The sequence below is a fragment of the Sus scrofa genome, chromosome 13 (assembly GCF_054392235.1).
Source record: "Sus scrofa isolate SSC_HxYL_T2T_F1_AM1 chromosome 13, Sscrofa_HxYL_maternal_Yorkshire_Landrace_v2.0, whole genome shotgun sequence".
NCBI lineage: Eukaryota > Metazoa > Chordata > Mammalia > Artiodactyla > Suidae > Sus > Sus scrofa.
This window is the reverse complement of record NC_139395.1, coordinates 121,732,402-121,759,179: the sequence shown is the minus strand read 5'-3', so window position 1 is coordinate 121,759,179 and position 26,778 is coordinate 121,732,402. Positions and strand designations below refer to the sequence as shown.

Sequence of the window (26,778 nt, the reverse complement as noted above, 5' to 3'; positions counted from 1 at the left end):
TATCACTGTTCAGTTCTGCATGGATGGTTCACAGATATCACACAATTTCCCTTTGTTCCCAACTCCTGCTGTATTAGATGAAGATTAAGAGACACTAGTTCCATCCATGCAGTGGACGCTTTCTATAGATTTATGGGTTGAATTGTGGACTCTTTCCATGGACTTATTTTCCTCAAACATTTTCAAAGGCACTAGGCATAAGAGATAAGATAAAAATTCTACCTTTAAGGCATTCCCCCATCTGATGAAAGAGATATCTAAATAAACATATATTGAACCTAAAGTCTGATAATGAATAAATATGCAAGTGAATACCATGGTTGCATAGAAAATAAAGAATTTGAACTTTGCCTCAAGGTCTCAGAGGCTTCACAAAGAAGACCCTTAAAGGATGAGTCCCAAATGTCCCCATTCATGATGGCCTTGTCACACCTTTCAGAACATTTAATGATTAGAAATAATTATGTGGATTTAAACAATCTCTTCCTTCATAAACGCTAAAGGCCTTTAAGTCACCTAAAAGCACACATTGCCACCTGCACCTAGGACTACCAGGAAAGAGGCAGTAGGCATTGGCACAGAGTTAAACATCCCTCTCCCAAAGGAGGCAAAGTGACATCTGGGCTTAAAGACTTGGGCTTTAAGACTAGACAGAGTCACTTCTCCACTCTCCCTCTCTTCATAGGTTTTAAATTTTGACCTCAGATTTTCAAGTGTCACCTTTTCTCAAACAGTCAAACCTCACGCTTACATTCCTCCCTCTTCTCCAAGGCAAAACAGTGAGACGTGAGGTGGCGTGTCATTATGTGATAAACAATTACACACAGAGAAAAGGGAGGGCAAAATATATGCACAGCTGAACAAATCATCACAAACTAAACCTGTGTACTCACCACCCAGGTCACTGACACCACTCCAGAACCACCCCCCAATCCCCTTTCATAAGCCTTCCTCTACCCCATAGAGCAACAGCTATCCTGACCTTTTGCTAATTACTTCCTTGTATATCTTTAGCATTCCATCATCCCAGTGATTGTTATGCATGCCTAAATCTAATAGTTCAGTTTTGCTTGTTTTTGAACTTTCTAAATGTAAATTGGGAGAAAAACGAACAGACCAGAACAGGTAAGTTCCATAATGAGATGCTTTCGCAATGCTATAAAGTGAGAGTTTCATTCTATCTCACCCTATCATATTCTCCAAGCAGACCAATATCAGAACTTATTTAGGGGAGTTCAGCATATAAACAGCTTGTAGAGTTTTAAAGAGGATAATTTTAGGAGGAAAAAAAAATTAGACAGAGCTAGGTCTTAACTTCTGACAGGTTGTATAACTTTGGGAAATTTATTTTACCTCACTGAAGCAGAGTTTCATCATCAGAAAAACAGGAGTATAATGGTGAGGGACTAGCAAGGTGCCTGGCATATCAGATTCTGGCTAAACGTGCACCTTTCCACCAAAGCCACCAGAGCTTGCCTCTACCACAACACTTAGCACCATGTACTGTAACTACTTGAATTTTTCCTCAGCTGCAAATTCCCTGTGGGCAGCACTTGCTTCCTACTCATCTTTGATTTCTCCTGGCTGGTGTTAGAGGTGATGCCATACTGTTTGGAGATTAATATGTTATCAACACTTTAATAGAGACAGAACAGCTATTTCCAAAAAAAAAAAGAAATAAACACTATTGTGGAGAACACACAAATATAGCCATGTCAAGAATATTAATATGAAAAGATTAATTTTTCATTTGTTCAACAAGTATTTACTAGCCACTATTATAGGCTAGGTACTTTTCCAAATACTGGGATATAGCAGTAAATAAACTGGACAGAATATTCTGCCCTCATGAAGCTTATATACTAATGCAGGAATTGGACAGTAAATAAATAAGCAAAATATAGAGCGCATGAGATTGTTGCAAGTGCGATGAAAAAGGAATGAGGAAAGAAGGGAGAGAGGGTCAAGATCTTAGGGAATTGGAAGCTTTACTGAGAAAGTGACATTTGAGCCAAAATCTGAACAAGCTGAGGAAGTGAGCCATGTATATCTATATCTAGGGGGAAAGCATTTCAAGCAGAACAAAAAACAAATGCCAAATCGTGAGGGAGAAGTCCTGGCAAGGAGATGAGTGTGCATAGAGTCAGGTGAACATAAAAGAGCTGAGTTCAGAAAGATGGGCTCTAGGAAGCAGGCTGGATCACACCCAGAGATGTGCACCACAGGGAGGTACTGGCTCTACTCTCAGAGTGGTGGAGCCAATGGAGGGTTTGAGTAGAGAATTGACATGATCTGACTTATATTTTAAAAGAATCTCTCCCCAGACAGGGAGAAGAGGGGCAAGGACATAAACGAGGAGGCAGCTGGGAGGCTAATCAGTAATCTAGCAAGGATTTGATGATGGCTTAGACCAGGGTGACTACAGTGACGAAGGGTGGCAAAGCAGTGGTCAAAGTATGGAAGTATTTTGAGGGTAAACCTCACAGATTTGGGTATGGGGTGCAAAAGAGGCAAGACTAAAGCCTAAGTACTTTGAAAGACAAAGAACTAACAATGAAACATGAGTTATCCGAGGTTCTAAAAACTAAAATATAGGTGGCAACTTCTGAAGAATAAAGGATTAGCTAAGATCTAAAGGGGCAAAACAGCAGCAATCCCGATGGAGAAATATCCCTTTGACCACATCCTAAAAAGCACAAATGTTGCAAGATGGAGTGTGTAATTCAATAGAGTTTGGCGCCTTAGAAAAGATGCAGGAAGATATTCATGCTCAGCTGAGGACCAGTATCAAGTGTGGCAGGAAGGGCAATACAAGGAGCTAAGGGGTGAAGGGGACAACTGGAAGGAGGAGCACTCCCAGTCAAAGAAACGGAAGCCCAGAGTCCCTGAGGTTGCGGAATACAGGGTCCCTTGATAGTAAGAGAAAAAAGAAGCAATAAGGGAATGCAAAATATCCTCATTCCTGGAAAGGTGACCAACGGCTCTGAATTTTGGAACCAGAAAGGATTTTAAATTGCTTTTAGGAGAATCTCAGAGAAGCTGGAATCCCCCTCAACTCCCAAAATCTCATATGCCAGCATAGGACACTCCAGAAGTGAAGAAAGTAAAACTGGATATAATCAAATCATCAAGAGTCCCCGAAAACTGTGTTGTGTATACAGGTATGCGTGTGTGTGTGTGTATGTGTGTGTATACATACATATATATAATTTTCCATTAAAAGTGGTGGTTCAGTGGGTTCAATGGGTTAAGAACCGACACGATGTCTGTGAGGATGTGGGTTCTATCCATAGCCTCATTCAGTAGATTAAGGATCTGCCACTGCTGCAAGCTGTGGTGTAAATCACAGATGTGAACCCACATCCTGTGTTGCTGTGGCTGCGGTGTAGGCCAGCAGCTGCAGCTCCAATTCAACCCCTAGGCTGGGAACTTCCATATGCTGCAGGTGCAGCCTTAAAAAGAAAAAAAAAATAAGAAAAATTTTAAAAAAAGAGGTAAAAAATGAAACTTTGAAAAGAGCTGTTAATCACATCAAAGTAACCTCCCCCTCCCTCAGCATTTTAATTCCTTTGTCCCTATGGGAATGAGATAGTAAAGACACACAGTAAATGTGAATGAGTGAGTGAATTAAATTTACACCACACACCCTACAAATCACCTCACAAAGGTCTGTACATGTCACTTTATTTAATAACAATAGATGAAAAAGATTCTATTCCTTCCTTCCACAAAAGGAAGGAACACGCATGCACGCACGCATGCACACACACACACAAAATGTTGCTGTGTCTAGGGACCTGAAATAAACTAATTTTCAAATTTTGATAATCCAGTTCCCATAGCAACTGTAAATCACCCTTTGAAGGACACATACAAAGGATGTTCTGGCTGGAAACAACACTCTTTGACCACTGAGAAAAATGAAATGAAACCAAAGCCAAATTATAACCACCAACGATGGCATTGTTTTACAGGTCCCTAGTTTCTTCTCTTTGACAGTGTTAATGCTGAAGCAGGCAGGCGTCTGACCACTGCTAAGGAAACCTTGACTTCCAAGGAGTGCTAAGTGATGTCACCTGGCCAGCTGCCACGGAGCCTCCCGTGGCACCATGATTGCTTAGAGACCCACACACGCTTGCCTCCTGTCCATGTTAGGTAGGTCAACAGTGATTTTGTACTAGACATTGGCCATACTCTTCGGGGCAATCCCATTTCCTAACAAATGTAGCACGGTGCATTTTTACAACATCCTTCATCTCTTTCAGAATTCAAACACACATCAATAGAGCTTTACTTTGAGACAAAGACAAATACCATATGATATCACTTCTATCTGGAATCTAGTTTACGGCACAAACGAACCTTTCCACAGAAAAGAAAATCATAGACATGGAGAATAGACTTGGGGTTGCCAAGGGGGGAGGGAGTGGGATGGATTGGGAATTTGGGGTTAATAGATGCAAACTATTGCCTTTGGAATGGATAAGCAATGAGATTCTGCTGTGTAGCACTGGGAACTATATCTAGCCACTTATGATGGAGCATGATAATGTGAGAAAAAAGAATGTATACATGTATGTGTGACTGGGTCACCTTGCTGTACATTAGAAAATTGACAGAATACTGTAAACCAGCTACAATGGAAAACACACACACACACACACACACACACACACACACACACACTATAAAATTTAAAAAAAAAAAAAAAGAGTGCTTTACTTCCACACACTCCACTGCAAATAATTGCTGGAAAACCTGAGCACAAGAGTCGAGTCTCTCTGGATTTGCTCAGGAACAGCTCTAAGGAATGTGAGTGTCTCCTGCTATTTTATCTCAAAGAGAATGTTGGAAACTTCAAACATTTGCTAGTATTCATTGAATGGAAATAAAAAATCAAATAGGCAAAATCAGTGCTCAAGCTGCTGGAAGAACAGCATCTAGGACTTACCTGGTTTGTTTTGGCCAGTCAAAAACAAGACACTGGAGCTCATTATTGTTAAGCCTAGAATTAACCCAATTAACTGGGTTCAAAGGAGCACTCATCAAGGGAAGTTGGTATTCAATCTAATTTTTTTAAACACTCGCTTCTAAAATTCCTTGACACAAATGCTTGGAGTTCTCTCAGTACTGTATCTGTTGCATCTCTTCACTGCCTTTCCAGCTGCTGTCCCCTGCTCTGTCCTCTGAAGCCTATCCCTTTGAAAATTTAGTTCATTTCCTTTAGACTATGATGGTCCTTCTCAAATGAGCCTCCTTCCAGGAATTTCCAAGAAATTGTTCAGTCCATCATCTGCTTCAGTTTAGCAAATTAGTTTCTTCTTCCAATGCATTCCATTCTCCAGGGACATTTCCCATGCAGTGGTCTCCAGGCTTCCCCAAAGCCCTGATTCTAGCTTCTCCCTTGCCCTGCCTGCACCTTGATCCACCGTACTTCCTGTCCTTAGACTCCTTTCCAGCAAATCTGCATTCTGAGAACAGCAGCCTCCCAGGACATCCTTCTCCCTCTTCTGCCTTTAGACAGCAGGAGAGAGAATAGCAACAGCACTGTTGCCCAGTATCACTTAACTAGTCAGAGGGAGGGTACCTTTCACATACCCGCCTAACCAAACTTCTCTCACGTTCTGAAAAGTTTCGTAACTCCAGTCTCCACGCATGCTGATTCCTCTACTTACAAAATTCTTTCTCCTGTTCCCTGCACCTGGCTAATCCCAAACTACCTGCCAGCTCACTCTTGCCATCACTTCCTGGGGAAGATGCCCTGACTTCTCTGCACAGAACTGTGGGTCTTCACTCTCCTGGCAGGAGCATGATGGTTTGTTTCATTGCTGCTCTCCCTCACTGGAATGTAAGCTCTTTGGCACCTCTCCCGATGCCACTGTAATTCCGGCCCATTGCATACTGTGTGGCACAGAGTGTTCAATGAATAGTTTTGTTTCTTCTTTTTACTTTTTATAATGATTTCTATTTTTTCCATTATAGTTGGTTTACCATGTTCTGTCAATTTTCTACTAGATCGCAAAGTGACCATCGAAGTCACACAAACACACACACACACACACATACACACACATATACATTCTTTTTCTCACATTATCCTCCATCACGGTCCATTTCAAGTGACTAGATATAGTTCCCTGTGCTATACAGCAGGATCTCAATGAATAGTTTTGAATGAATGGATAAATGAATGAAATAAGCTTTATGTTATCTAGCTTCATGTTCTTTCCAAGACACTGCTGTGCCTTTGAAAGAGAAAGAATTCAAGTGAAAGGTGTTAACAATGGTCACACAGGGCACAGCTTCGTTAGCACGACTGCAGAGTAGCCAAGCATTGGGGGCGGTCCCCCATTGGGGAGGCTCCCTACATGGTGGTCTGATTTGCTGGAGGAGCTACTGAGATGACCTCATATACTTCAGGTCAACACCATGCCTTGCCACTCACCCAGGAGTCCTACTACCCTCAACCTAGATCAATACTCCTAGGAAAGGGTTTCAGCCATGAGGAGACATAGTCCCTCCCACGCCTAACTTCAACATCAGGGTATTAGAGGTCTGGCCACGTCCCTGCATATACAGCCTCTGACCATAGTTCCCAGAGGGTTGACTCAGCTTTCTGCCTGCTGCCAGACACAAAAAATACTGGGGAGAAATCCTATGAATAAATGAGTGGTTCTTTTAATTCAATGTTTGGTTTTCTCCCCATCCTAGTTCTTTCCTAAATAATATGAAATGCTTTGAATTCACCTATATATACATTCACTCAATTCTGTATCTCCCCCTGAACACCATGCTAATTCTTTGACTTCAGTTAAGCCCCTTGGAAAAGTGGTCTCCACTTGCTCACTCCATTCTTAGCTTCTGTTCATTTCTCAAACCAAGATGGGGATCTGGGCTCCAACCCACCAAAACCACAAGCAGACTTCTGTAACAAAAAACAGGACATATTCTAGCTCTTACGTGGTTATTTTTCCCGTAACACTAATACAATCTTATTTTCCTTCTGGTCCACCTTACTTCTTACGACCCTCCGCCCCCGTCACAGATGTTCCCCTCTACACTTTTGACAACACCTATTCTGTATTTTCACTGATTCTCTTTGTTTTGGCCAGGTTTCCCTTAACCATTATAACGTTATAGTAAACTTTTATCTATTGAATTTTTACTACAAGCCAATACTATTACATATACTTTAATGTACCAACTTATTTTATGGTTCACAGCTATCCTATGACTGAAATGTGTGTCATCTCCATATCATGGATAAGGAAACTGATGGATAAAGAGAGTAGGGAACTTGTCCTAGTAACTTGTAGAACTAGGATTTGAGGAGTTCCTGTCGTGGTGCAGTGGTTAACGAATCCGACTAGGAACCATGAGGTTGCGGGTTCGGTCCCTGCCCTTGCTCAGTGGGTTAATGATCCAGCGTTGCTGTGAGTTGTGGTGTAGGTCGCAGACACGGCTCAGATCCTGCTTTGCTGTGGCTCTGGTGTAGGCTGGCGGCTACAGCTCCAATTAGACCCCTAGCCTGGGAACTTCCATATGCTGCAGGAGCGGCCCAAGAAATCGCAAAAAAAAAAAAAAAAAAAAAAAAAAAAAAAGTAAAAAAGAAATAAAAAATTAGAATGGGGAAATAACATTTAAAAAAAAAAAAGTAACTAGGATTCGAGTCCATCTAGCACAGCCCATATCCTTAATCAGATCCTTTAATGATAATCACAAATACTGCCTGAGTGATCCTACCCCCTTCCCTTGTATCATATTTGTATTCCGAGACAACCCCAATTTTATTGTTCTAGTCCACTGCTTTCTCTCACCTCAAGAGCCACACATTCAGCTGCCTGCTGAACACATCCAAAACAAACTCATCATCTCTGACCTGTCTTCTCCTTGGGTGCATTCTTCACTTGCAGAAGACACCATGGTGTACCCAGTCACTTAACCTAGCGATGATGATGTCATCCTTTTCCCACCTACTCCCTTGCCTCCCACATCCAACAATCAGCAAGTTCATCAGTTCAACTACTTTCTCTCCAGCACCTTAATGCAGATCCTCATCATTTCTTATCACAGCTGAGAGCCTCTTTGTACAGCTGCCAGAGGGATTTCTCAAAACCATAGCTATTCTCCTTAAGGCTCCACTGATAATACTCCCAACGACTTCTCCTTCCTTCAGGATGAAGTTCCAGCTCCACAGCATAGCACACAATGTCCCCTTGATAGGGTATGGTCATTTCTCAAGCATTGTTCCACCTTATATCCTAATATCCATGACCCTAAAAACAGCATACTTTTTCTCTAGTACCCCAAACCTTTTAGACATGGGGTCCTTCTACTTAAAACATACCTCATCATCCTCCTTCCCCTCACCTCCCACCTACCTTCTCACTCTCAATCCACTTCTCCATGCAGGGACCTCTGTGCCTAAAGAACTTTCCCGTGTGCTCCTATCTCCCCCTAAGCTCACCCTTCTCCCTATACCTTCCCTCTGTGTTACTGAATTGTAATTACCTTTTCATTTGGGTTTTTTTTTTTTTTTCATTATTAGATTTCATGTCTCTGAGTACAGAGGGCACATTCTACACCTCTTTGCATTAAATAAACATCTCACCCAGGACCCACACAAAGTAGGTGTTCAATAAATCTTTGTCAAATGAAATAGCAAATGAAAACATAGCTTTTGGAAGCTGGCCCTGGCCCTCCCCCTGAATTAAGTAGGCTGATGGATACAAAGCTAACGGCATTTCAAGTAAAAGAAGCAGATGGCTTTAAATCACATCAGCTCCAGCCAGGGAATATGTACTCTTCCTTTCAAAACACTCTTAAATTATCACCCTCATTATTGATCCTTTTTTCTTTACAAAAAAAAAAAAAAAGAAGTTACTTTAAAAGGTTTAATCTAAATAGAGGAGAACAATGGGAGCTCTGTGGCATAAAGACAACTCAAGTACATCAGTGCCTCACTGATATGGCATAATTAAGAAATGAACTGATTCATATGGAATTCTTTTCTAGATTAATAAGCATCAAATAAATGTTTGAGTTGTATTCTTTCTGGAAGAAAATTATTCTCAAATATACACTTCTTTACTTTTATAATCAAATGACATTTTAAAATATGCTCATAAAACAGTATATGAAGACAATTTTAAAAAGTAAATCATGATCCCATTTTGTTAAAACATAAACATGCATATTTATATTTACATGTGTATTTATATTGTGTAGCTCTTCCAAAATGTTCACAGTGGATATCTCTGTTTGTGAGATTGAGAGATTTTTATTTTGTTACCTCATAAGTATATTCTAATATTTCCACAATAAAATGTAGAAATTATATAATAAAATTAGATATTTATAAAAGAAATTAGGACTATATTGAACCTAACATTTTCCTGAGAGGATAAATCTGCCATGATAAAGTTCCTTATTTACTCATTGATACACTTAATAAAGTGGACAAGATGCCTTACCTAAGCAATCCAGAATATAAACTTTCAGAAGTCTTGGGAATATATTCTAATGTTTTCAGCTCCTCTCACTTTCAGTCTATAGCCATATCTTCTGTTTTGCTATCAATTCCTGCTTCTAGAAGTCCTCTTTCCCTCTTATCAAATATATTGTCTATTTCCTAAAGTCATTTGAAAAACAGAATGATTCTTTCTTGGGAACTTGAAGTTTAAAATCCAGCATTTTCTGAGTAAAGATTTTTATGACATCTGTTTGCATTTTTTATTTACTGTAATAGTCAACCAAATGCTTGGACTTTGGAATGTAGTAAGCTTCTAGATCCAGAAACTAGTATGTGACCTTAAAGAAGCTACTCAACCATTCTGAGCCTCAGTTTTCTCGTCTATAAGTAGGAAGAGCAATACAACTACATACAATTATACAGAGCAATACAATTACATACAATTATACAAAGACTAAATGAGATAATGAGATAAAGCACTTTACAGAGTTTAAAAGAATAACAATGAGAGTTAGCTATTTCTATTTATGTTACTATTATTATTTACTTCCTGATTCTCAATTATTTTCTAGGTAGATAGGCTGCCAGAAAATCGAATTCTAGGTAAGCAAAATATTTCTAAATGTCATCAACTGGTTACAAAAGTAAGAATCACCTAAAAGCCAAGTCAAAGTATGCTCATCTTTTGGATTAGGGAAAAAGGTGATATATTTGTTCAAGTATTTAGCAATCTACAGCACCACTAATATCTAGTAAATTAAATGTAGGACTGTAATTCTGAGTCATTAACAATGGGTGTGAAGAAGCCATGTTTACGGCCCACTTGTTCCTGAATATGCTTATGTCAGTAAATTGGGAGCCAGATTACAAGTCAGTTGGTAAAGCTATCTCTTCCCTCTTGCTCTAGGATGCTTCCAGAACCTTTAAACAGAGGACAATGTTATCTTTTGGGGGGGGGGGGCATCACTAGAATAAATAATAGCAACCCAGATAAAGACTACATAACGGCATGTTTTTAATGAAATACAAATGAACCATAAAGGTTCTTTTCAAATAATCTGGTGGCACTGGTGTCCTCAACAGTAGTCTTACAAAGTTGCCTTCAAGTGACTGCTCAGTAACATATGTCAGGTCAGAAAACTATTTTAGAAGCAAATAGAATTTTTTTTAAAGTATTTTTCCTAATAAAAAAGTAATAGATATTCATTTTAGAAAAGTTGGCAAAAAATGACGACTGTAGATGAGGGGATTAAAATTATCCATAATTCACCACCAAGAGATAAACACAATTAAAACACTTTGAGGTATTCTCCTCCTTTCGTGCTTATTGTCCTTACATTTATACATTTATATATAAAATCATGCTGTTGCAGACATTTGCATCCTGCTTTTTTGATTTATTATAATATAAGCATTTTATAGAGCATTAAAATCCTTTGTAAACATCATTTTTAATAGCTACATAAATGTTCCATCGTAAGGATATACCATAATTTACCTTACTATTTCCTCACTGTTGGACATTTAGGTCATTTCCAATTTTTCTGCTAACACACAGAAATTTTAAAGATGATTTTCAAGAGAAAACAAATTTTATTTCGTAGGCAAATGAAGTACACAATGAAACAGACTGTGATGATATGTTCGTGTAATAGATTCGCTGCTAGCCTCAGGTTCAATCAGACTAGGCATTTATCTTTCCTTCAAGCAATAATTTATTTTAATTCAGACTTTCCATTTCTAGCTGCTTCCTCACAAATATGTTTTCCATCTCACACAACTGCAGAGACTCGGCCATAAGACTCACTTTTTTGACAGGTGGCATTTAATTTGTCTGTAGGTCAAAAGCCCTACAATCTCTTGTTGTCACACCGAACAGAGGCCGGAAGCCCCACTTACAAGCCTACCCATGTGTAACCCTCCTCCTTAGTGAGACCATTTACTTCTTCCTCATGTTCAATTCTTGGCCAGTGTGTCAGATATAAAAGTGCCTTCCCTGGGCTTCTTAGTTCCTTTAGAACTAACTTTTCTTCCAGGCCCTTAGGCTCTCTTGAAATGTCTGTTGCCCTTGGGGACCCAGAACTCCCCTACCCCACCTTAAGAGGACCCCTGTTTTCTTCGGCACAGGCCTCTTTCCTGCCATGCTAGAAAGTCATGGCAGAAACATAAATTCCCACCTATGCTACCAGATGAAGAGCTTAAACGCTGAGATAATTGAAGTAGTCACAGTAAGAAGAAAAGCCTTGGGGAGGCCATTAATAATGCAACATGTGGTCATGCAGATTCCATGTACAAAAAAGAATATCATAAGCATATTTAATATGAAATGCAAAGACTACAGCAAAGTGAGTTAGGCATTTTGGTTGACTCTCCTTGGAAACTAATAGCTTACTAGGGTCTAAACAGCTATAGATCTATCACAAATAAAAGCTAAAAAATATAATAGCTTGTTGGAGTCAAAATAAAGATTTCACAAAACAAAATAAAATTTATGAAGAAAGTGAAATAGGAAAGTTTATGAGGCAGAGGAGAGCAAAAGACTTCAAAGTCTACTTCTATTAACATTGAATCGAGTACTAGGGGGTCCAGCAGACTGATCCTAACCAGACAATCCTACCCTTCAATAGACCAGTTTACCTTCTGGAATTAAACATCATGAAAAGTAACTAAGAGTAGGATGAAATAAGTTTTGTTCTTCCTGCACAGAGAATGAAATTGGAATGAATAAAATATCTAAATTGTAGAAAATTTTTTGCCTTATTTGCTATCCCTAAATAATGATTTTTCAATATTGGAGGCATAGTACAATTGCACGATGTTTATAGTTCAGATAAAATAAAATGAAACAATATAGAAAGCCCTTGCCATACTGTCTGGCATGGAGATCCTGTTCCATGGATGTTATTGATTTTGCTTCTTTCATATAGATGTCATGGGCTTGACAGAATTACAACAGACTCATTTTCATACATTACCCTTAAGAGATTATCTAATCTCTATTTTCTAATTATTAAAGTGGAGATTTTTCCAGTGATAAAATCCACTAACTTTGTTTTTACCTTTGACAAAGCACGTTATAAAATTTTGGGATCTCAGATTTTAAAAAATCCGTTAATATAATGATAAAGCTTTTTCTTTAATTTTTTCTTTGTACAGCCCCACCAGCAGCATATAGAAGTTCCTAAACTAGGGATCAAATCAGAGCTGCAGCTGCAGGCCTGCACCACAACCATGGCAACATGGGATTTGAGCTGCATCACAGCTTGCAGCAATGCCAGATTCTTAACCCACTGAGCGAAGCCAGGGATCAAACGCACAGCCTCATGAACATTATCCTGGGTTTCATAACCTGCTGAGCCACAGCAGGAACTCCTTTTGAAGTTTTTTTTTTTTTTTTTTTTAAGGTGGGGGGGCACAAGAAGCTGAACTTTACCTGCTTTATACCAACCAACATCCAGAATTTAAACAAAAATAGGTGGTACACTTTACTTAAAATCAATTCCTCATTTTATATATAAAAAAGTGTCCAAATAAGAAAATTTTAAAGTTTAAATCACCTTTTGAAATCAGTATGTTCTTCAAATATCATATTTACAAACATAGGTTAGAAAAAGTATATGAGTTCCTTGGGGCAAACTGCTTTGGAATTCAGAATTGTTCAGATTTTAGAAAGCCAATATGGTGCATACATGCCCAGAAGTGTTGAGTCACACCCTAACCAAACCCATTAATATTTCTTTAAAGAAACTTAAGCATTTTCATATTGAATAGAGTCTATAATTAGATTCACATCAGCTCAGTGTAGGTTTTGCCACCAAATTAGTTTGTGACAGATGACAACAACAAAATACAACCAGCCAGTATTTAGAGCTTTTTGAATTTTAAAATTATGGATAAGGGATTGTGAAACTATTTTTAATTTGGAACACATACTGTCAGGTAAACCAGTCTACTGTATAAACTTAAGATGAGTAAATAATTTAAGGAATAAAGAGGGAAGCTTGTGTGCTGATATCATGTAGACAAAATGCCACTGGAAAGAGAAATAAATTTTATGAAAATTATAAGATAAAAAAGAGTTGGTGAAACTGACATATGTACCCCCTAAAACAAAAGGATTTCAGGAGCCTCTGGTGCAGATTTGGCCTGTAAAAAGCACCATGCTGGGAGTTCCCATCGTGGCTCAGTAGTTAACGAATCCAACTAGGAACCATGAGGTTGTGGGTTCAATCCCTGCCCTTGCTCAGTGGGTTAAGGAAACCGGCATTGCCATGAGCTGTGGTGTAGGTCACAAACGTGGCTCAGATCCCGCACTGCTATGGCTCTGGCTTAGGCCAGCAGCTATGGCTCCGATTCGACCCCTAGCCTGGGAACCTCCATATGCCACAGGAATGGCCCAAGAAATGGCAGAAAGACAAAAAAAAAAAAAAAAAAAAAAAAAAAAAAAAAGCACCATGCTGACATAAGATTCCTTAAAATCTACTCTGTTCATTATTTATTACTACAAACCAAAATCTTCTGTCAATGAGTGGAAAACCATTTTTCAAAGACAAAATAGAGTATGTGGAAACTGAACACACAATGTGGGCAAAGCCCATAGAAAGTACTTCCAGAAACACCACACAAACATAGTTCACCTCACTCTTCAGGTTTATAAACACACAAAAATCACATGGTAAAAAGGATAAGGGAATACATGCTCCCAGTTATTACTGTCTTTCTATAATCTGTATCCTAATATCACTGCCAAACCCAGGATTAAGACCTGATTCTCAGGACCCCAAATAACAATTCATAGTGAGATGATCTTGGAACTTCCTGGTTTTTAATGCACTTTGATGGTACAGGCTTCTGTACCATTTTGATATTAGTACTTACATACCTCTATCGTAGTTTTCCCTTAGGAAATCAAATATTTTATCTCCATAAGCAAATGAGGATGTTTCATTATTACCAACAAGAAACATTCTTTAGAGAAAAAGAACCCTTCAACAACATCTTCTGAGGGAAGGCAAACAGAAAAATAAAGTCTTAGGCAGACATTGCCCTACATTTAAGTAACCAGTGTTAAATAATTGCACATAACAAGTCACATTAGGGACAAATTTAAGGCTGGTTAATCCTTGAAGCATACGTATCTCTTGGAACATTTGTTTTAACAGACCAATGAGAAACTAGAAACCAGAGAGGTTACAGTCACACAGCTAATTTCTGGCACAGCCAGAACAAGAACTCCCAATGTTTATGAGAAGTTCCTGTTATGGTTCAGCAGATTAAGAACCAACATAGTGTCCTTGAGGATGTAGGTTCTGCAGGTTCAATCCCTGGCCTTGCTTAGTGGGTTAAGGATCTGACTTTTTCCACAAGATATGGTGTAGGTGGCAGAGGCAGCTCAGATCTGGTGTTATCATGGCTGTGGTGTTGGCCTGTAGCTGGAGCTCCAATTCAGCCCCTATCCTGGGAACTTACATGTGCTGCAGGTTTGACCCTGAAAAGGGGAGGAAGGAAAAAAAAAAAAAAAAACACCTCTCAATGCTTATAAATAAGTTTGGGGTACATTTTTATCTGGGAGGGGGCAATAGGGGAGCTGCAGAAACATGGGTTGAGGTAAATTATCAACTACCAGTTTAAATTCTATAATTATTGGGCTCATATTTTGCCTTCAATGAAATTAAAATCTCGGTGTAGAATTAATGTGGGAAACCATATAAAAGTTGGAGGAAAATATTCACCAGGACTATAGAAGGCCTTAGGATTCAGATGAGGGAGATGGGGAGAGAATTTTCCAGTGGGACTGAAATGGGGCAATACAACAACTTCCTGGGAGCACACTTAGCCATTACAAAGAATCCCTCAGTTGTTCAGTGAGCCAAACATATATGTAGACCCTTTGCAACCCTCACGAGGTCATCAGAATAGACTATGAAGTCCCCGGTCCCTTAAATTTTAATGAGCCTGAGCCCTTTTAAAGGTGGCACTGAGAGCAACTTTAGCTGTGAAACAATTAAAATGTTAATGGGGTTTCTACGGTAAATAGATTTATGAAATGAGAATGTTGACTGAGTTGTTTCCTGGCCTCAACTTGTTACTGTCAGTTGAATTTCAGCAAGATGTGCTTTATAAGAGATCTAAGGCACACCTTTTAATGGCTGCTGCCTATTGTGTTTCCTATGTCAAAATTCATTTCAGTAGTGCATATACCGTGCCTAAAGCCCAATACAAATACTATTCTGTTATCACATAATTGGCCAGTGTGTATTGCTGTGTCTTGAGTTTCAACTTGTTTTATTTTACATGTGCTATTTCAGTACATTGAAAGGAAACCCGTGTTCATTTTTGCTCATCCCGATACAGAGAGAGTTCAAAAGTTCAAAAGATAAGAAGTGGTTCTCAGCATGAGCAAACCGTGAAAGGCATTAGAAAATAAATTTTTGATGTCAAGATACATTCCCAGTTTATTCATGCTGAGAACAGTTTTCTTATCTCTGGGACTCTGTAAGCTGGGATAGCCAAAATTTCTTTAAACTCCACCATAAATAAAAAAGTGATACAATTTGACTATTATTCTATTATCACATAACGTTTGTCTATAAATCAAACCCTTTACAGTGTGACACAAAATCTAGAAGTACTGCAAATGAAGATTAGTGCTTTGAGGGAAAGAAAAAATAAATAAATTCAAAATTAGGTTGCCTTTCTCCTGATTCCGATCAGAATCCACTACACTGAACCATGAAAACAGTTTTCTTAATAATTCAGAGACACCGAACCTCCAGTCTCCTGGCATTGCCTCTTTCCTCAAGAGTAAAAGCCACTTTTAAAGCTCAGAATTACTGTCAATTCTTAATTAACCATATCAATGAAAAGGAACACTTAACACCACTGAAAACTGTCCACTGAAGAGTGACAGAAGAGGCTTCCCAGATCACGAGTTGACAAGCCACATAATTTGTAGACCAGGAGCTGACTTTTACCAGGAGTTGGCTGGAAAAGCCTTTACTTATTCCAAATATGTCCTTGTCATTATCACATTGTTATCAAACAGATTTCTTTAAAGAAACTGGAGATCTTCACATACCTATGACAAATGCAAATATCAATGCAGATTGCTAGGACGGAAAGACAGCCAATTAATCCAATCTGAGGGACCTGAAAGAATCTGTGAAACAGATGACTTTTGTGCTGGGTCTTAGACATTATAGACTGGAAGAGATGAAGGAGGCAGGAAGTTCACTGAGAATAAAGGAAAGTGTGGCTTGCACTGAGGGCCCCCAGGGTACCCTGGGGAGCACAGAGCTGCAAGGCAATGATGGCAACACCATTTAATAAGTATCCATACTCCCTAGAAAATATTCCCTCTTATGACAGCCTCTGAGGCCATGCCATGCTCTGCTCTCTTCCTGTAATGGATGCTCTTCTGCTCTGAATCCCACCTCCCCTTCAAAGGCCACCACTTCCATGAAGCTTTCCATCATGTCCTCTCATGAATCTGCTTTCTCCTTCCTTTTAAATTTCACTCATACTTTGGTCTAAGTCCTTCATGGTACTTGACTACCCTACCACAAAGAACATTTTTAGAAGTTCCTTGGGGACATAAACAAGCCCATCTTTATAATCTCCACAGAACCAAGGAAAATGCCTTGGTGAAGGTGATTGAGCTTAAGGTATGCCTCACCTGTCATTAATTCTGCTGGAGCAGGACAGCAGGAAGGCCTTTCTCCTGTCATGTCTGGCAATGGGAATCATGAGGCTGAGAATGATGGCAGACACGGAATAAATGTTTAGTCCGGCAAGACCGCAGACACACTCCATCATTCTCCAGGGGTTTCCACTTCCTTGTCACCATGACTGAAAGTGAGGGCAGCCAGAGTTAAGTTCTCAATCAAAACACGGTTCTTCCATCAGGTGTGTTTGGGTAACTAATTCAATTACTTTTCAGTAGAGACCCTTTCTACTTTCCATCTTCCTCTTTTACTTTACATTCTTGAGGCCTTCCATGGCATTTACACTCCCTCTTTCCTTCTTCTCAAATAGTTTCTTAATATCCTTGGGTCTTTTTTTATCTGTCCTCCTCTCACATATTAGAATCCCCAAGTTTCCTTCTTTAATAATCTCTTTTCCTCACTTTTATACCTACTTGTCTCCTGCCACTTCAACAGCAAACACAGTTCTAGCCAAGACCACTCTTCTGGCCTCAGGCCCTTCTGTGGAGCTTCTCTAGGATGTCTCCATGTGAGACACAACAGACACATATGTGGGCAGATGGCCACTGCTGAGCCTACCCTCTTCTCCCCTCAGGCTCCTCCAACTCCTGTGTTTCTGATTTTCTCTGTTACCCAGAGGCCAGCTCAACTCTTCTTTCTCTCTCACACACATTCATCAACTCCTCTTGGTAGTAATCTTTGGAATCCTCCTCTTCTTCCCTCCCACCCCTCTTCCTTTTACGACTCACACCACTTCTCTCTCTACTGCTGAAGGGAGCTCCTAGTTGGGCTCCCATCTCTCGTTTCCTCCCTCACCAGCCCATTCTTCAGTCAATAAACACAAATCAGATTAGGTTCCTCTTCTGCTTTCAGACAGTCACTTCCTGGGTCCTCATTATAAGTCCAAAGCTCTCAACTTGATATGCAAGACCCTTACTGAGTTATCCCCTCTTAGTTGCCCTAAACTCATCTTCTACTGGGGCTCCTTTTATATTCTTCCCTTCAGACATACCATTAAGAAAACGGTTTATGGAGTTCCCGTTGTGGCTCAATGGTAACGAACCTGACTAGTATCCATGAGGATTCAGGTTCCATCTCTGGCCTTGCTCAGGGTGTTAAGTATCCAGTGTTGCCTTGAACTGTGGTGTAGGTCTCAGAGGCAGCTTGGATCCTGAGTTGCTGTGGTTGTGTGGCATAGGCCAGCAAGTGCAGCTCCAATTTAACACCTCCTAGCCCAGAAACTTCCATATGCTGCACATACAGCCCTAAAAAGCAAAAAGAAAATAATTTACAGTTTTTCCTACATGGCAGATCTCACCTTTCTTTCCCAGCAGAACTCACTATACCCTTTACCATCCATCAAACCTTACTCAATGAATCAGCTTAAGAAAAATAAACTCTTGAAAACCTATGCTGAGGCCCTAGATTCTTTCTTTCCTCCAACTAGTTACATGTTCCATCTCTGCCAATTTTTTTTTTTTTTTTTGGATAGGTTCTGGTCTGTTCATTGATCTCCCCCACGTCTATGAGTTGCTCTAGGACAGAGGATCACCTTATCTTCTCTGTATCCCCAAAACCCAACAAAGCACTTGACACTGAATCAATATTTGTTAAATGGAAGTAACAAAAAATCAGCTACATATTAAGTAACTGGGTTAGTGATTTGATATCAGCTTCAGTGGAGCAAAGACAGATACTTGGGATTAGAACATAGCCCCTTGTGTTGACTGATTAAACCTCTGTGTTCATCTAGTTCCAGAGTCTTCCCACCTACTGAAAAAGAACTGGAAAGTTGAGTGCTAGATTTAACAGAAGAGAACAAAATGAGATTTAAGCTATAGCAAACCCCACACTGCTGAAATTGGGAAGGAAAATGTTAGGGGTTTGGGAGACAATTCTTTAAGGTCTTTTACATTTCTCCATACCTTGTAAAAGAAGCTCTGATGGCTTTTGTTCTAGAAGAATGTTTGTATAACAAACAACCTTGGAAGATTTAGAGAGAGTGTGTCCTATCAGGGCAGAAGGAAGAGCCATTCCTGAGCAGGATAATAAAGATGATGTCTCCCTCTAAGGGCAAAAGTTGGGCAAGGCTACTAATAGCCCACTTATAATACTAGATACTTTTTAAGGCCTGGGTTCCTCAACTGTGACATAAATCCACTGTGCAGCAGTATCCATTTGAGCCATTCCTCATTGCCCCATGGAATTTTTTTTCTTTTTTTCTCTTTTTTTTTTTTTTTTTTTTTTTTTTGTTGGGGGGCAGGGGGAAAGCCCAATGCACACATGAAGCTCACACTACCTGCTACAGCCTGACTCATAAGGTCCTTTGTCTGATCCAAGAGTCTCATGTTTTCTGTCAGCAGCTATGAACTGTGGCAGACTACCTTGCTACCTTGCAGGTAAAGTAAAATCTTACACACTTCATGGTGCTTGATGAGAAGAAGGAAACCGAGGGAATTTTTTTTAATTGCTCAATAAGTATTTATTAAATTGAATAACACCAGAAAGATAAAATCTTGAATGGAGTGTAATAGTTATGAGCACAGATGCTAGAGTCAAAGAGTCTGGCTTAATATCCTAGCTTTTTTTTTTTTTTTTTTTTTTTTTTTAGGGCCGCACCTGCGGCATATGGAGGTTCCCAGGCTAGGGGTCGAATGGGAACTGTAGCCGAATGTCCAATGGCTGGCCTATGCCACAGCCACAGTAATGCCAGATTCGAGCCACGTCTGTGACCTACACCACAGCTCACCACAACACCAGACCCTTAATCCACTGAGCAAGGCCAGGGGTCAAACCTGCATTCTCATGGATACTAGTCAGATTCGTTTCCACTGAGCCAAGACAGGAACTCCATATCCTAACTTTTAAAAATAATAACCACATAAACTCTCCTGAGTTTCATACGCTTTTGCGAAATTTCTTGGGAAAACCTTAACTTCCTTGGATTTCAATATCCTCATTATGAAATGTGGATACTAATATTACCTTCTGATAGAGTAGTTGTGAGGATTTGAGTTAAAAATATGGAAAGTACTTAAGTTGTTCCTAGCACCTAATAAGTGCTATTTAAGAATAATATTCTGATCTTTGAACTTTATTCCATGAACTTTACTTTATGGATATTTTTAAGAAAGGAAATGATGTCAGTAGGTCTTTGCTTTAGAAACCAACTTTGATGAAAATTAAATTGTAAATAAAGCAAAAATAAAGCAGATCAAGAGAATATGAAACAAAAGACCAACCAAGAGACAACCGGAACAGTCTAGGAGTAAAAATAGCATGGCTGGGCTTGAGTGTTGGCAACGGGAAAGAGAACTAATTCAAGAGATATATCATTGTTGGTATTTCTAGAATTTGGCATCTGATAGAAATATAAATATTAATTTCTAGTTGTCCACTTGTCATACACAAAGGCCTTTTCATGATCATCTCACCTAAAGGTCATAATATAACCACAAAGCAAACTCAGAGAAAAGTGACAGATATAAGATTTCAAATAGGAGGAGTTCCTGTCGTGGTGCAGTGGAAACAAATCCGACTAGGAACAATGAGATTGCGGGTTCGATCCCTGGCCTTGCTCCATGGGTTAAGGATCCAGTGTTGCCGTGAGCTGTGGTGTAGATCACAGACGCAGCTCGGATCCCACGTTGCTGTGGCTGTGGCCGGCAGCTGTAGCTCTGATTGGACCCCTAGCCTGGGAACCTCCATATGCCACGTGTGTGGCCCTAAAAAGCAAAAAAAAAAAAAAAAGATTTCAAATAGGAAATGAAGGGAAGATGAGTTAAGTACCTCAGAGGGAGAAAATGCTGAGGGAAACAGTGACAACTAGAGATATTTTATGAACATTCAGAGTCTGAACCCCATGGTGATGATAAATCTATCACTGAAAATGCAAGTCTGTAGCTCTGAAGAGAAGAGAGGTAGAAGTAGAGATCTAGGTCTCACCAGAATAGAACCAATGAAGGAAGCCAGCGGAAAGAGATAAATCGGGTAAAGTACAAAGACTAGGAAGAGGAATAAAGATAGAAGGTGACAGAAAGCAAGGGCCAGTGCAGAAGGAGAATTACAGATGATATTAAGTGTGCAAATATCATGTATATATATCATGACATATTTGCATGTCAACCTGAATTGGATACCTGCATTAGGGAATGGATGTGAGATGTCCTAAACAGTTTAGGAGACTGCTGAGTCACCAAGTGGCCATACCTTTTTAAAATCCCTCCCGAATGTCAGAGTATGCCAAGTTATCTCGAATCTTAGGAGCTTCAGCTACTGGATCTGCCTTTAAATACTTCTGCCTGCATGATTTAACTGAAATGTATCCATGTTTACTGCTTCCATCATGCTATATACAATAATTATGCAAGTGTTTACAAGAGAGCATCACAAAGGATAAATTTTAATAGAGTGTGTTACAGTCATTTTCCTTTGATGTCTCAAAGATCTGGAGAAGGGTTTATTTCCGTCTATTTAATCCCTTAGAAAACATTTGCAGAGACCATTAACATAAGTAAACTCTAATATCCCTTTATCAAAATGCCATCACCAGTTACAATTCCCCAATTCATAATGTACTCGCCAAGGATAGCTTTCTCCATTCCACAATTCCCAACTACAGCCTAGCCCATCATTGTAATACTTAAATACCTACAGCCATGAGAGAGCAGGAGAGTTTCTTATGAAGAGTCTCAACGAGGAGGAGAGAAATCAGATCTTTACTGTAAGGATGGATCTTAGCCACTGCAGGACAATTAGCACACAGACTGCCCTCCATACCCAGCACCAAATGCCAGTAGACCCCTATAGCTTTTACAACAGTCCAAAAAGCCCCTTAGCTTCTTCAATACCCACTAGATAGAAGGTACCATCTGCACTCCCATAGAGAACCCCAGGCAGTAATTACAGAGAACTTCTTAGAAATACAGACTAGACCTGGGTGTTCTGAAAGGGATATGTTGTTAAGAACTCCAGCACTAGAATTTAATCTACCTGGATCCAAATCTCATGAATTCCTGGAGTGTGAACTTACGTATTTCTTTCCTCATCATAAATGGAGATGATAATGGTGCCTATTTTGTAGGGCTATTTCCAGGATAAAATGAAATAATACATTTAGAATAGTTAGAAATTTGCCTAGGCATCAACTAAGAATTCAAAGAGGTTAAGTATTAATCACCTGTGATTTTTAATGTCACTTATATAGAAGGCACTCTTTGTAAATATTGATTTTTTAAATCCACCTAAACTTAGTTATACAAGGTTTCCTAAAAGTGATGAGACAAGGTCATCAGACAGAGCAATTATTAGAGTTGGAATACCCCTATGTCATATATCCTTTGCTTCGTTAATCAAATTCCCTTTGAAAATGAGCTCACTTGTGGAGGAATATACCATAATACAATGCACTGCATTTAGGATGACTGTTATTTAGCTGCACAGTCACTTCCTCTTTTCAGTTGTCGCCGAGGCTCCCAAATCTGCTCGAGTACAAATCAGCTACATAAAATTTTATCTGTTAATAACCTATAAGTGCCAGTCAGTAGGATGATGCCTTCTCATTAGTGGCCCTCACCTCATTAGAAGCCTGCTCTCAATGATAATGGACCTCAGAGGTCAATAAAAAAAAAAATCTCAGGAAGAATTCTCTTCAATTAATGGATGGACAGGTGTGTGGAAGCCAATATAACATGGTTATATTCCACATGCATACAACAATTGCAAAGGCATCTGCAGAAACTTAGCACTAAATCCCAACATGGTTCCTGCTGAAGAAACCATTAACTATAATACCAGGGAGGTCCAAACACAAATTTTATTGAATTTTTCCCATCCAGATTTCAGAAAGTACTAAGAGTCATCAGAGTAATCTCAGTAACTCCCAGAAAGAGCAAGTCTATTAAACACCCAAGAATTTATACTGTTTTAAATATCCAATCTCATCTCACCTGATAAATGAGCTGCAGCAGCAGTGTCCTTTAAAAAAATGCAATGTCATCCTTCCAGCCTTTTCAATAAAAGTATCAGTATTGAAATATGAGGTAAAATAGCTAAGCAATATAAAAAGTGATATGGTATTTCTGTTGTTTCTTAGTGCCCCCCAAAGGGATTATTCTGTCTCATGAGCATAGGTGGCTACCTAATAAGCAGCCAGGGTACACATTAATTATAACACTTGTAAAGATAAGAGCATGGCTAGCCAGCAAGCTTGCTATAAAAGGCAGTTTCTAAGAAGTGGAAGCTTATGGATCCACAAGCTATCCAAAGTAAGATGTGTTTTCTGAGATAAAGTGGGGAGGAAAAACCTAAATCAACCTTCTCTCCAGATAAACAAGACAAATCATCAATGTAAGAGAAATCACCTGCCCAGAAACTCTTTGCATTTCTGCCAAAAACATATTTACAAACTATGTAGGCAAGGACTTGTTCTGCCATGCCCCGGTACCCTGGCCATGTCTCAAGATTTATAGTTAGTGACATATGTAGTAACCAGGTAGCAAATTGAATCTCACATGAGAAGGCTGAAATATGGAAATGTAACATGAATCCAAAAATAGTATTTTTCTGACAAGGAAAAGTCAAGACCTGGAAAAGTATAGATGGCTTTGCGTACTCATCTAAGCCATTTTCCTATTATAAAGCAGTCACATTTCAGAAAATCAAAGATGAAGCAGAGAAGTAGCAAAGACGTTTAAATGTTCAAAATACTCCAGTGTCTATTCATAACAGCTCAAGAGCAGAAAGGAAAAGCAGAATTAGATTTGGCTTCTCTCTCAGACAGTTCGATGATGATCCCGGTGATGCTACACAATTCAGTGCAAACTTCTCCAGCCAGTAGAGACGACCCGACAATTGGTTAAAGACTAGGATTTCCCCAGCTTGACACAGTGACCAAGAACGAATAACTCCCAGCCTTCTCCACTTCTAATATGGAAATGAAACCATCCTCAGAGGATGCGTTTCAGTCATCTTCCTACTCTTTAGTTCTCTCCCAAGGGGGCTAGTATCTAAGTGTCCCCGCATTCAGCCCCTGACATCTCTCCCCAGCCCCTCACTTCAGCGAATAAGCCAAGGTTCGCCTTTCATCAAACCTGTGGAATAATCCACTCCTTCGGAATCGGAGATACTCCTCACGGGGGGAAAAAAAGAATATAATATATAACTTTTAGGTCTCTACAAAGAACATGTCAAGAAACGCGCTGTTCAACAAGATTTCATTCAAAACCCTTTCAAAGGCGCAACTTATTATGAGCCAATTACTCTTCCGGAACGGGAAATTCACACACACACACACACACACACACACACACACACACACACACACACACCCCCTCTGGGGGTAAATTCTGTCAGGTGGGAAGCACACATCCCCGTCCCGGTCTCTGCCCCGAGGACACGCTGGGGACAGTTTACGGACCCCGCCGGTGCCTGCCCACCACTCCGGTCCTCTACTCATTCCCGGAGGGAACCTCCTGGTTGCAGGAATCGCAGCGGGTCCGAGGTGGGCCGAGGAGCAAGGGGCCGGCTCCCCACTGGCGTCCGGGAGCGCGGGAGCCACTTACATGCCCGGCCGGAGCTGAAGGGCGCTGCCTGGCGGCCAGCCGGCGGCCACCCAGGAGCAGAAGCACCAGAGCCACAGTCGCCAGGTCATCGCTGCAGGGCAGAAAGGCTCCAGCCGCCACCCTAGCTGCGCGCCGCGCGCCACTCCGGCTCCGCCCAAGTCCGAGCCTGGCGCAGAAGTTGAGCTCGCCGGGCAGAAGTTGGTGTGCGGGGCTCGTGGGGCTAGTGAGGTGCGTCTCCCGGTGGAGGGCGCAGCACAGTTTGGCCACACTAGGGCATCCCCAGCTACGGGGAGAGGGCGGGCAGAGCGACGGGGAGAGCCTGGAGGCACCCGGGTCGCAGAGATGCGCGCCCCTGCTCCACCGGGAGAGACTGAAAACCTGCGAGCTGCGCGGCCCAGCAGCCCCCGCAGCCTCGGTGCCATGGAAACGCGCTCACCGCCCTCCGCGCCGGGCCCCTCTGGAGCGCTTAAAGAGACAGCCCCGCAGCCACCGCGGCTCGACTCGCTGCTTGGCGCCCCCCGCCCTCGCGCCCTCCTGGCACCCTCCTCTCCACCCCGCGCAGCTGGAAGGAGGCCGGCGGGGGCTGGACGCTGTCGGGATTGGGCTGGGGTTGCGGGGGCGGGGGGAACCGCAGCTGAGACGCGGTATGAGAGACTCAGCTCAATCTTTCCACCTAACCCCTCTCCCCACCCCTTCCTACCCACCCACTTACCCGACAGACAGACACACAGACACACACACACACACACACCACCACACCCAAACCCCGCCAAAGAGGCTAAGAGGCTCTGGCTTCCACTCACACACCAACCTTCTCTGAACCAAGCCAGCTGTGCATCTGCCACAGAGACCAAAGGAAGGTTGACTTTTGATTCTTTTCTGTTCCGCTCCCGCCCATCCCGAGTCTTGGGAGTCGGTCAGAACACAGGCTGGGGGTAGGTGTGTTTGAAGTGGGAATCAGCAGTTGATTCAGTCAAATCTCCTGCCAAATCGACAGTTGCAGGACACATCGTCGGCTCTTCCAAAAATCCTCGTTACTCCAAATGGGATCATCTCCATTTTATTTGGCCACCATCTATCTCACCCGCTTCAGGCACCAGAGTTATAAGGAGGAGCCAACCCTTTTCCAAAGCTACTCCCTCCTTTTCTTTAAACCAGGTCCTCTTCCCCAAATTTGCTGAGGAACAGTCAGTTGCGAGCCCCCAGAGTTCTTCCAGAAGGGAACAGCGTCTGCTCGGATGGGAAGGCTCCGGCTGCGGTGCTGGCTCGACTGCCTGGGACGCACAGCCAAGCGCCGCGCGGTCGCCAGTAGCTCCGGCCCGAAGCGATGCCTCTGCCCGGCGCCAGCTGCTGTCTGGAAGGCCGCAAACCTCTGGAGTCTGTTTCGTGAAAATAAAAATCTATGGTGCATTGTGTCCTCCAACAAGGACAGCCGGCTCCGAAGCCATAATCTCCAGTTCAGCCCGCCAGCAAATAGATCAATCTGCAGCGGGACAACTTTTTCTTTGATTCCTAAACTTAGAAAAGTGACTCTCCAAAGACTCGTTCATGGTCAAACATTTAAAGTGGTATACCACTTGATTTCCTCAGCCCTGGAGCCCTTAAATGATCCTTCCCTAATGGTCTGGTTTTTTTCGGCTTCCCTTTGCCCTTCATAGTTCAATTAACCATCTGGCTCTCGGGTTCAGTCTTCTGAGTCTTTGTTCCCCTTCTCTTCTTTCTGCATTTTCTGCAACTAAAGAAGCATTTGGGAACTTGCAGGAGAGACTGGGGAACAAACTTTCGAAGTTTCTATGAAAAGTAAAAAAAAAGATGATGGTGCCATAGAGTTGAAATTCTCACCACCCTGCAGTGTCTTCTATTTCATATATTATATATATAATTAAATATATATACACAGTTTTTACTTTTAATTGAAGTTTAACTTAAAGTGAAAGATCATAAATATATAACTAGATATCTTTTGACAGATTTAACAGAATTTTGAAGCAGTTTGCATAATAAAAATCGTTATTTGAACCTCTTTATTTGATAAAACAGT

At 40.9% G+C, this 26,778-nt stretch overlaps 2 protein-coding genes across 50 annotated transcripts in view; both read right to left on the bottom strand.

Annotated features, from left to right (window-relative positions):
• The window catches only part of EGFEM1 (EGF like and EMI domain containing 1), a 688,205-nt gene extending 662,625 nt beyond the window's left edge, over positions 1 to 25,580 (bottom strand). For 26 of the 46 annotated variants that reach the window (XR_014824257.1, XR_014824258.1, XM_084990203.1 and 23 more), the window contains exon 1: positions 24,738 to 25,273. Coding sequence is in view for 22 of the 46 variants with exons in the window: in XM_084990180.1 (XP_084846306.1) it covers positions 24,738 to 25,159 (422 nt within the window). In the remaining 24 variants the exon portion in view is untranslated. Of the gene's footprint in view, positions 1 to 17,147; positions 17,321 to 24,737; positions 25,274 to 25,548 lie in introns of those variants that run through there. The other 20 variants (XR_014824261.1, XM_084990210.1, XM_084990204.1 and 17 more) reach the window with 4 other exon arrangements.
• Positions 25,581 to 25,594: 14 nt separating this feature from the next.
• LOC102159187 (uncharacterized) overlaps positions 25,595 to 26,778 on the bottom strand; it is a 122,946-nt gene continuing 121,762 nt past the window's right edge. For all 4 annotated transcript variants that reach the window (XM_084990260.1, XM_084990262.1, XM_084990259.1 and 1 more), the window contains one exon: positions 25,595 to 26,528. The gene's annotated coding sequence lies outside the window, so the exon portion shown is untranslated. The remainder of the gene's footprint in view (positions 26,529 to 26,778) is intronic.